General features: G+C 35.5%; 1 protein-coding gene across 1 annotated transcript; it reads left to right on the top strand.

Moving 5' to 3' along the window:
- The first annotated feature begins 8,719 nt into the window (after window positions 1-8,719).
- LOC111399238 (E3 ubiquitin-protein ligase EL5-like) lies at window positions 8,720-9,300 on the top strand. The gene has a single exon (XM_023026502.1). The coding sequence runs from the start codon at window positions 8,730-8,732 to the stop codon at window positions 9,264-9,266; it is 537 nt and encodes a 178-aa protein (XP_022882270.1). The 5' UTR covers window positions 8,720-8,729; the 3' UTR covers window positions 9,267-9,300.
- The last annotated feature ends 2,999 nt before the right edge of the window (window positions 9,301-12,299 follow it).

The raw sequence follows: 12,299 nt of genomic DNA on the forward strand, positions 1-12,299 counted from the left end.
TATATAACATTCATTCATATTAATTGAGAGATTAATTTTGTGAGCATATTTGCTTTCAATTTCTTGTTTTTCATTGAACAAATTTTGAACTTATCAAGAATTATTTTCTTTTGGCACTCAAATAATCTGGGTGAGGTTTTTGAGTTTTGTGATTAAGAGGTCAATAGATTGCATGTGATTGTTTATTATTTAGTTCAATATTCTTGAATCAAATTCAAAACCTTGATTTCTTGGCTTTCTTGGATTGTGATTCAATCTCGTGTGTGTTTCATAGCTTTAATTGCTATGTGGGTATGCATCAGTTGGTGTCAGAGTTTGAACTCCAAAAATTAAGGTTATATTTTTTTTTCCTTTCTATTTAAGTCTTTTGTTTTTTGTCCTTTCATTCTTCTCGTTCTTCATCTTTTGGGGTGTTTAATTCATAAAAGTTCCAAAAAAAATTCATTTAGCATCCAAATTAGTTTACGTTTCTTTCGCTGGTATCATAGTTAAATTTCCGTGCAAAAATAAAAATAAAAATCCGAATTCAAAAAAAAAATTATTTCAAAAATTGCCTGCAGCATACGAATTCATATTCTTTGAGGCTTGTCTAACCCAAAATTCAAGAACCACGTGCTTGAATTAATACCGATTCCCATTTAAAATTGTCCAAATTACTTTGCTTGTCTCTTTTCTTTCTTTCTTGAGCTTTTTAAATTACAAATTTTTACTCACATCCTAGTTTAAATTCTTCTAAAATAAAACTTGGTTGAGTTCATATTAGTTTTTTGAAGCGCTTGGGCGAAAGTATTACGTGGGAAAAGGTACGAGTGGTGAGACTATTACAGAGAAAAAGCCAATTTGAGTGATATACGAGTGTAAACACATGAGTTATGTATTACTCTATTTAGGATGTCAGGCTGAGACGACTCAACATCAAGCATGAATAACAATTAAGTAAAATGTTGGAAGAGTTGGTACGACGATTTGAAAGGTTATTTGAAGATGTGAGGGATATGTTGGATAGGTAGGAGGCGTGGATGCAAAGACAAGACCTATTGCTTGCCAACTTAGGTAGGGGAGTTCCCAATGTAAGGAGACATGATATGTGGGAGTCTAGGGTGGAGAATCATGTAGAATATGAGGTGGGTAGTGAGCTCGATTTCCTCGATGAAATGAAGAATGAATCTAAAATGAAGTTGGCAACATATTATCAAAGGCAAATGACCCATTAATACAATGCGAAGGTTAAGAAGAGGTCTTTCCAAATAAATGGCCTAGTGCTTTAGAGAGTCTTCGTTTCCTTAAAGGAGTCGAGAGTAGATACAATGGGTCCTAACTGAGAAGGCCCACATTGTATCAACAAAGAACTATGAGTCGACACTTATAGAATAGAAAACTTGGATGGGAAGATAAAACCTCATTCATGGAATATAAAACACCTCAGAATATACACTAATGAACTAACTATAAACCTGGAAGATTTTTTCCGACCCATGTAAATATTTCTAGTGATTCAATAAAGTAAGTTTCATTAAAATGGTTCTCAAATCACACGCCTCCCACAACGAAGCTAAACGTTATGGAAAAAAGCCTCTATATGGATGAATCATCCAACATATGAAAAATTTTTGATGCCTCAGAGAATGAGACTGGATCTCAAGAAGGACTACTTCACTAATTCTCTGAAGTGTACATCACATGCCTTCCATGATGAACCAAGCGTCATTGGAGAAGCCCTTATATAGATGAACCATCCATCATACGGGGAAGCATAGGTGCCTTGCAAAAGAGGATTGGATCTTAAAAGGGACTACCTCATTAGTTTTTCGAAGCTTGCTTCACATGTTTTGCATGATGAAGCTTAACGTTACGGGAGAAGCTCTTACATGGATGAATCATCCAATATGTGAGAAAGAGGATTGAATCCCAAAAGCGACTAACTCACTAAGTCTCCAAAGCATACATTACATGCCTTCCATGATGGAGTAGAACGTCGTGGGAGAAGCCTCTATATGGATGAAGCATCCATCATATGGAAAAGTGTGGACACTTCAGAGAAGAGGATCGAATCCTTAAAAGGACTACTTTATTAATTCTTCAAAGCGTACATCACATACCATCCATGATGAAGTTAAAGTTTTGAGAGAAATCTTTATATGATGAGCCATCTGTTATATGGGAACCGTAGGTGCCTCAGAGAAGAGGATCAGATCCCAAAAGGGACTACCTTATTAATTTTCCAAAGCGTACATCACATGCCTTCGATGACAAAGTTGAACGTTATAGAAGAAGCTCTTATATGGATGAACCATCCACCATATAGGGAAATGTGAGCACCTGGGAGAGGATGATTAGATCCTAAAAGGGACTAACTTATTAATTATCCTAAATATACACCATTGACCTCCCATGACGAAGCTGAACATCATGGGACATGAAGAGAGAATTTAATGTCTTATACTATGTTGAAGGTGGATAGGAGTCCGATGCTTTAGTAGTAGGCACCTTAGCAATAGAAGCTTCTTAATTCGAAGGTTCGTTCATCAAGAGCTTCCTCTTGGTCGACTTCTATACCATCTATCTCTTTCATCGCATCATTAGCTAGTCTAAGGTATTTTTTTTTCCAAAAACTCTACCATCAATTTGATAGCATCAAGTTTTGGATAGTGTTCCTTATCCTCTCTACCACCTTGATGTAAGTGAACCTCCATTAGTAGGCATCGAAGAGTTGATGCTCCTCTATCAAGTAGAAGTTGGTATTGTAGTCCTTCACCACTTCTTCACCTATTTCCAAAGCATCAGATTTAGCCTGCTACACGTATTCACATAGTAGGATAATCAAGTCTCTAAAAATCCAGCCTAGTCCTTAAGGTTGATGTTCTCCAAAATTGGCCCTTTTTAGAGCCTTGAGTGCAAGTTTCTGATGATTATCAAAAGTCTCTACATTCTTCAAAAGCTCAATTTCGGGCCTCATTTTGAATCCAACTTGGCTACCTTCTCAGTAGTTGGGCTCAGCTCGCCAACCTTGCCTCGGAATTCTCCAAAGGATGGTGGGATGAGGCTTTAATGAGACTTGTGGAATTATAGGTCGCTATATAATAGAATTTGTAGGAATTTGCAGACGCTGCCCATACTTCTGATGGTAGCATTTCCAACACTGTAGGGACAATCTCCTCATCTTGCCCTGCCATAAAGCTCATTGATTTCCTAAGGATTCTCACCACTGGCATCTTTCCCAGAACCTTGGAAGTCTACTCTACCTCTTTCGTAGCCACTTTATTGGCCCTTTGAACCTGTGCAACAGAAAAGTATGACTGTATTAGCTTGGCAGGAGCTGGGAACAGAGGCAGTTGAATCGCCAAGGCACCAAATGTATTGAACTTCTTAGCAACAGAGCTGGTTGAGTAGGAGGTTATCCTTTTCTTCTGAGGCTCTTCTCTTACTTTCTCATTCCTTTGTCCCTCCTTCTCCTGGGTACTTCCTCATCACTCCTTTCAACAATGTTCCTTACTACGAAGCTCCAATTTCTCCCTAACATGCTTGGTAGCACTTGAGGAGGGCTTTAGAGCCTTAGAATTGAAAGTGGAGGTAACCCTCAAAATGGAAACCATGTCAAGGTTTGGGTACTTCTTTTTTTATCAAAATTTTCTCCAAAGACAACAGAACCATGTTAGTTGAATTAATAAAAGACAAGGCAAAAGTCAAGAAGTTCAACATTTAGCCTTGGAAGCCATCAATCAGAAGTCCAAGAAAAATATATTGCATTCAATTATGCGATCGAAGTCTCATGACCTCTGAGGATCTTTGTATATGACCTCAATGACATCCCACTTAGCCTGGGACAACTCGAATTGATATCTTGAAACTGCAAATAAATAGCATCAGTTATAGTTATTGGAATAAAATGATAAAATTGAAAAAAGCAACTCACGAGTTTCAGAATACTGGGTTGACACAGTAGCAGCTAAGAGTTTATCACCTTCAACAACCTACCATCTACACTTTACCCAAAACCAGAACTCCTTTCATCCCTTGATGGAGAAAGGCAGATCTATTATAAAAGGGACATGGGCTCCCTAGGAGGTCATGTAATACCACTCCCTTCGATTTCCTCTTCCATCTTCCCAAGTATAAGGGGTTGAAAAGTTGTTTGGAAGATGTGTAGAAGCATGTCCTTGCCAAGCAAAGTAAGCACCAAATGGCTCCACCCATTTGGCAAAAGTTGAGTCGGAGCCAACGTATAAATTTTCAGCATTGCCTTAAAAAACAGGTGTAGCGGTAGATGCATACGTGTCTTAAACAAGCATTCACTAATGGCTACACATACTGGCCTCAGATAATAGGCACATTCGTGGGCCTCGGTACTAGAAGTTCTATTGAATTTGGTAACATTGTTCAGTCAAAAAGACAACTTAGGAATGTGAGGATGAGATACAAACTAAGCATTCCCAATTGTTTGACAATGATAGCTAAGGTAATTTTCAAGGATGAAAATTTATTTCATGAGGGATAGGTTATAACACCCCGAGAATTCCCTAAGAGTAGTTTATTTTGAAAATTGGGACCTTATAGTAAGACTTTGAAAATACATGGATAAAATTGGTCGATTGGCATAGTTTAGGGACCAAATCATTGACTTTTCATAGTTAGGAACCTAATTAAAATTTTGGAGGCTCACTTTTTTATTATTACCTCCTACTGCGTGATTAAATCTCTTAATTAAAGGGATAAAATTTATAATATTATACGAATTACTTAATTAAAGAAACATATAATTTCACTATACTTAAAATAAATTATTATAGTAGGATGAATAAACAATTCCCATAATATATGGAACAAAAATGAAGGAATATTCTCTTTTATTATGACCATATATTTCCCCACTCAACATCACGTATAAGCCCGCTCTTCTTTTGAATTTTCCACACTATACCACTACTGCCAACCCCCTACTCCCCGGGCACAATATATAAGTTGTTTTAGGTCAAGTTCTTTGGCAGGTGTTTTATCGAACCCTCTTCAATTTACGAGGTAGATGATGTCGCAAGTAAGTGATTTACTTGAACTTATTTCTTGTAACTTAATTTTGGAATTCGTTTATGAGTCCTCTATGATAAGACAGTTCGAGTTCACTGCTATGCACTAGGATTACTGCCATCTATGTTCGGAGTAATTCATTGTCTTCTATACGATGTTACAAAAATTTTTCTTCTTTACTGATATACAATTTACTTATTTACTGCACACATTTATTGTGGTTTTTCTTAAATCTCACTCTTTAGGTTTTTCTCCCGTAATTCCAAAAGTCGTCAGGCAAAACCAAAAACGAACCACGTGATATTTCCACGTGCTATTTTAAGAAAAAGGTGTTGGAAAAAATGAGCTAGTGGATGATTTTGGCATAAAATTTGTGTGGGACCCACTGGTTAAATTTGGAAGATCGAAGTTGATCATCGTTCTCCTCCGTAAGAGTATCGAAACCATATATTTATTTGCCAAAATTGATGAATGGATGAATGAGAAATTGGAGTTCAAAGATGACCATTGGAAGATGGTTTATGTGGGAAATAAAACTAGTTTCACATAGGAAAATGAAGAAAGTATGAACCACTTTATATAGGATTACACTTTGGAAGGGTGTAATCATGTATAGCAAAGAGATTATCTCCATGTGCGCGCGTAGGGAGGGTGCAAATCACGGACTGAAATTGCCTTCGGACCTTGAACTTGTGTGCAGGCGCAACCTGCGTACATGAATTTGGAACCGAACGGAGCAAAAATTGGCCCGTTTGGAATGTCCACGTTTTGCAATTTTTTGCTTTCTTCAACCGACTTTTGAGTTTCCGAAAACTGCCAAAACTCCCAAAAATTGAAGCAACTTTAGTGTTTATTGCTATGGAGTTGATAGGTAGATTTAATCTTATATTAAGTCTCATTTTTTCCAGCAATTCTAACCACGAGAATACTGCATGGCTCACGGAAATATTCTGTCAAATTAGTGTCGTCTTGGTGGTGATATTGTTCAATACAAACTCATTTCGTCGAAATAGTTTCTGCAGTGTTTAGATTCTACTATCACCGTTTATCTTGGGAAACAGACGTTCGGATTAAATCTCAATCACTTACGGTGATGGAACGAATCTGCTTTAAGGGAACTGCACTTGCATGGACCTCGGGTTGAAAATTTATTTATTTAGCGATTTACACATTTACAATTTTCTAGATTTATATATTTTGCAGTGTACTTGTTTTATATTTATTTAAGAAATAAAAATAGGAAAAAAAATATATATCTGAATTTTTTTGCTAATAGTTGGTAAATACAATTCGGTATATGTATGTTACACATATGGTATTTCTAGGTGTAAGTGAAAATACGGTATGTGAAAAATACGATCAAATGTATATACGGTAGGCAGCATATACGGTAAGCTTTCTGCAAATACGGTGTGTTTAAAATCGATCTAAGCTACATATATAGTATACGATAATCCGGTTTCATTAACACCACTATATTTCAACAAAAAGCAAAGCGTGGATAGTCATCATCTTGACGGAAAAATGATGAAGAATCTCATGCTACAATTTGTCTTTCAGTTATTATTTGTTGGTTCATATTTTGCCACACTTAAAATCTAAAATGTTTACACGGTTTATAACCTGTTTGTAGGTAGTACATAAACGATTAATAAATGGAATGTACGCATTGAATCACCTTGCCTCGCCTCGCTTTATTAAGAGGTTTTGCTGACAATGGCTGCTTTTGACAAGAATCTGGAACAATGCCTCTACCTTGATTGGATGAGCCTTCATGAGCAAGAATTCAGATCTCAACCATGCGTTGAAATTAAGGGAAGAACTCCAACTAAATGATGCAGAAATGAAACGAGTGGGCAAAATCATGCAACACTTATATAAGACTGTGTGGAGAAACAAAGGTGTGATGTTTCAGCCTTCTTTTCTCCTACATTTGAGAACCTCATTTTTCAGCCTCGTTCATGCACTTTGTGAATCTGAAATCGACTCCAGACTCCAAGAGTTTCTTCAAGGTTCTGCTGAATTTCTGCTATGGTGTTACCTTAGTATATTTGGTATGCTCAACTAGATAGAAATCATGCCCTTATCAAAGTTGTTATTCTGGATATGAAATATGCCCCTCATACATACAATTAATAATTTAATACGCAATTACTTGGTTATATTTCCAGGAGATGCCAAGACCAGTGACTTCCCTCATCTACTGGCTTCTCAACTTTCTTCAGTTGACAACCTACAAAGAAGGAACATTCGAGAGGACGAAAAACTATCAAATCAGGTAGCTCCATAGCAGCAGGATATGGTGCAAAAATCAGTCCCAAAACACGAGTCATGTCCAATTGCAAGAGATGCATTAAAGAAGATTGTGTAAAGGGTCCCTGATCTTAACTCCAAAATCATGGACACACAATCAGTCTATAGGCACAAATTTTGGGCACGGTTGATGTAAATGTACCATTATACCTTGTATATTAATTTACTATTAATAGGCCTCCTACAAGAGCTTTAGTTCATCTATATATACATTGCTACTCATTGTAATCTGTGTCTAAAAAAAAGGCCAATCAGCTTTAATACAAAAAAAGGCCTGCAAAGACCTATACTGAAAATTTATTAGAAGTGCGTTGATTTGATTTTCAATTTTCTTGATTATTATCTAATGCATTAGAATTTGGTCACTTTATCTTTACGTTAGTTATATCTAAAATATTCATAAATGAGAGATAGTAAAGACAAATGCTTTTAATGTATCGGTGTAGATTAAAGTGACGGCCGAATAGCTTAGGTCATGAAGTGTCACAAAAGCTAGATTGATAACAAAAGTTGACTCGGTTTCATCTTAATCAAATTTGTAAATGTTTTGGTTATTTTGGCTTAATGGGAACTTGAATTAGCATTCAGGGAAGGGAATCAACGACAAAATGGAAAATTGTTGTCGGACATCATGCTATTAGAAATGTTGGTCATCATGGGACACCGAAGAGCTTGTACAAAGGCTTCTTCCAATTCTTCGGGTACATTTACAATTTTATAAACATTGTTTGAGATACAAGTAATGCTATGTAGCACTAATTTAGATGATAGTTCATAAAATGTGGGGTTCTTTTAACGATATGTTACAGTATATTGGTTTCTAGAACTTCCTTCGAAACTAGGAATAAATGGTGGTAAATTACAGTCTTGTAATGGTGTCTTGCTATGAGTATTTCTATGATCATTTAAAGGGCGAAAACTGAAACAAAATTTAAATTGTTTGAAGATTAATGAATTGGAGAAGGGGTGAAAATCTTAAAAGTCAAGCAGTTTGAATGCTGTTTCAATTCTCTGTCTTCCATGTCTTTTTTGGAATAATAAATTAAGGTATTGTTTGTTTTGTTTGGGTCAAAGTTTGACTACCCACTGGTTTTAAATTTTCAAAATCTACGACCAGAGAAGGCCAAAAACTTCAATTTGCTCAAAAAAACGTGTCTTTCACGGACATGAATTCAGTCCAACTATTGAATGCAAGTAAGGTCAATTAGAGGGTCATTTTTTTGGTGTAATTCCATAAAAATCTTCAAAATTTACTGGTCAAATTGAATCCATTTAGGCCTTCTAACTCAATCTTCCCGCTATATATTTAGAAGTAATATTGAAAAGCAACAACCATTGCAATCCAAGTATAACAATTGACAAAGATTGAGGCAGAAAAATTAAATCTAGTAACCATGTCGGGAAATTGTTTTTCTACCATTGTAAATGCAATGAAGTTCAAGGACGAAGTTCTGATAACGAGCAGCAAGAATTTGATAGCCATCATTCTATTAACTGCCTCATCTCTCGCGTTCATTCAGCGTCATGGGAAAATAAGAGCATCATTACGTTCGCTAGCTGCTAAAATTTTCAAGTATCAGGATCAAGGTGCTACAACAACGACAGAAAAGCTCGAGGAAGAAGGTGGCCTAGAACTCGATTGCGTTGTATGCCTGAGCCAAGTGTCTCAGGGTGATAATTACAAGATCCTTCCAACATGCAAGCATGGATTTCATGTTAATTGTATAGATGCTTGGCTGCAGAGACATTCTACTTGTCCCCTTTGTAGATGTCCAGTTCCTCGTACTCCCATCCAGTATTGCTCCATTAGTACTCAGGATCCAGATTTTGATGCTTTGATCTCTTATATTCTTCGTTTGTTGGATCATGTTCGGACATGGCTGATGGACCCACTCAATGCTTTGAGCGAGGACTGTCTTCGCTTTCCTTGAAGACGAAGACGACAAAGACCCAATTTTCTAGGGAAAAAATTCAACATTGATAGAAAGAAAGAAGAAAACAATAGCATTCATTCTTTTTATTTTTCTTTTCTTTTCTTTTTACTTTTTATGTTTCATTGTCTTCATTAGTGTACTCCCAAATGTGACAAAATTTCACTCTGTATATTCAATTTTTATTTATTTTTCTCATTGCATTGCCTCTGCTAATCTCACCAGCATGTTCACTCACCTGCACTCCACAGACCTTCAAAATGAAAAATACACGCTTCACCAACTGCATTGATCTCCATTGGACCTACGATTCAACTGCCAAGCTCAACCCAACTGTTTCCGTTGCCTTCATCGCCCCTCCTACAAAGCTTGATGGGTGGGTCACCTGGGCACTGAACCCAGTCGGCTACGGCTGTAAGAATATTATTAAAATTAATATTCTATTTAGTGACCTTCACATCTCATAAAGCTTAATTGTAGTGGGAGGAAGTGAGAAAAGCTATCTTTGAGGATCCATATGAAGAAGAAGATGATGACAGTGACATGCTTGTGGGAGATGTCTTCGCCATGCAGAAATCGAAAATGATAGAAAATCAAATAATTTCGGATGAAACAAATAAGATGTTTATGGAGGATCTCTTCATCATTAAACCTAATGAATCAACAACTAAAGAAGAACATGTAAAAATTGAGGAATTAATAATGAAGGAGCAAAACGAATTAGTAGCATTCAAAGAAGATGGGATTAGTATGCAAACTTTCAACTTCATCGATTAAGTGATTAAAGATGACGAGGAGATTCGAAGTATTCTTAGTTGAGTTCGAATTAGGTAATCTAAGCAAATTATACATATTCAAGAGAGCAAAACAGTATCTTCGAGGACGTTGTGCGAAGATAAGCAAATCAAGCTAAACAAGACCTTCAAAGCCTTATTTAAAGTTCCATGAAAAAACATTGCCCAATGTCGAACTTGAAATCATAAATCAAGAATTAATGGAAGGCAGCCCAATTTCTAACCGTAAAAATTTAAGTTTTTTATGTTATGCATTGCACAAAAAATTTAGGATTGCATTTTAAACGGGCCTTATTCCAGTTTTACTATTGAAAAAAAAAAAAATGGAGGAATGGAAAAAACCGCATGGACCATGGTTGGACAGTGGCCTGTGTGCAGCCTAGGGATGTAAACGAGCCGAGTCAAGCCGGCTCGGTTTTTTTTTTTTTTTTTTTTGCAATTTTTAATGACATTTTTTTTACATGTTAATTGTTGTGGTGCAAATTGTTGAATGACATTTTTTTGAAAGAATTTAAAAATTGCATCATTTATTATTTATACAAATTATAAATTAAATAAAAGTACAACTTTCAAAATTATGTAATTTATACGAATAACAAAATAAATAAAAGTTACAAATTACAACCCTCCTCCTTTTTCCGGGCCTGGGACCGGCTACAATCAACGTAGGCGGAGTTAAAATTGCACACGAATAAAATATTTCGTGTACAATTTTTTTGAATCAAATAAATTAAAAAAATACATTTCTTAAAGAAAAATAATTAATTTAAAAACTTACAACATCCTATGTTTGGATATGCTGCAACTTTTCGGCCATTATACTATCAACATGTTCTTGAACACGTAATTCTGCACATTCCCAATCCTTCAAACATATCAAAGCCTCCAATATATCTTCTTTTAGTCTTGATCGTTCATCTGATAAAATTCGACCACCTAAACTGAATGCAGCCTCCGATGCTACCGTAGACACCGGAGGTGTTAGTAGATCACGTGCAATTTTTGATACAATTGGATATTGCCTTTCGTTACATCTCCACCAATTTAAAAGACTAAATTCTTGTAATTCGTGCAGTTGTAACACACTACGAACATCCACGCACATATACCTAGCTAACTCAGAAGGAATTTCAAGATTTATACCACCAATATTAATCGCTCTAGATGTTGATGAGCTAGAACTAGAACTAAATGAAGGAGCACTTGTATTGCTATCTAAATAATTCCATAAATTTTCGGGATTTGTTGAAATATTTCTTGAAAAAGAACTTTGGGAAGTAGAACTATGCTGACCTTCCTTTTCAGCATAATAATTATACATTTCACATAAAAAAGATTCTATATGCACGTGTGATAATTCTATATTCAAAAAATCTAATATCCCCTTTACAGTAGTTTTTGTGCCAATTAAATTAAGTCGAGGGTCCATTACTGAAGCTAAAAGAAATAAAGAAGGCAACTCTTCCCAGTATTTACAAAATTTTAACTCCATAGAGCGGACTACATCAGCAAAAAGTGGAAAATTCCTATATTTATGAAATGCTTGTGAAATGTAGAAAAAATGTTGTAAAACAAGAGAAGATATAGGGTAATAAACACCGCTACATTCCTTTGTAGCATCGAAAAAAGGTTGTAAGAATTTTTTCACGTAAAATGCAATAGTCCATTCCCAATCTTCCAAATTATGTTCGGGTCCGAGTGTATGTCTACCATTATAATATAGTGAAATTACTTTATCGTAATTTTCACACAAATATAACATAAGATATGTAGAGTTCCACCTGTGTGTTACATCAGTGGCAAATGATTTCTCCTGTAATTCATACTCTGCACACAAACTATTAAATGCTTGTTTTCTTGCTGGTGATACAGTAATAAAATTTATTGCTTGTTTAATTTTATCTAAAGGTGAACTTATATGTTCTAATCCAGCTTTTACAATCAAATTAATAATATGACATACGCAACGTTGATGAAAAAATAAATTTCCAAATACGGGATTAAGATCAGCAATAAATCTTTCAATAACAACTTTGTTCACTGCAACATTATTCAAAGTAAAACTTCGAACCATATCTTGTATACCATATTCCTGTATGATATATTTTAAAACTATGTATATATTAGTGACATTATGAGGAAATTCTACACATCTAAATGCAATAATTCTTTTATGTAGAAGCCACAAGTGATCAATATAATGAGCCGTAGCAGCAATATAACATTTTCTATTACAACC

The sequence above is a fragment of the Olea europaea genome, chromosome 8 (assembly GCF_002742605.1).
Source record: "Olea europaea var. sylvestris chromosome 8, O_europaea_v1, whole genome shotgun sequence".
NCBI classification, from domain to species: Eukaryota; Viridiplantae; Streptophyta; class Magnoliopsida; order Lamiales; family Oleaceae; genus Olea; species Olea europaea.

Coding starts and splice junctions, on each gene's coding strand:
- LOC111399238 (XM_023026502.1), top strand. CDS start 8,730: ATGTCGGGAAATTGTTTTTCTACCATTGTAAATGCAATGAAGTTCAAG.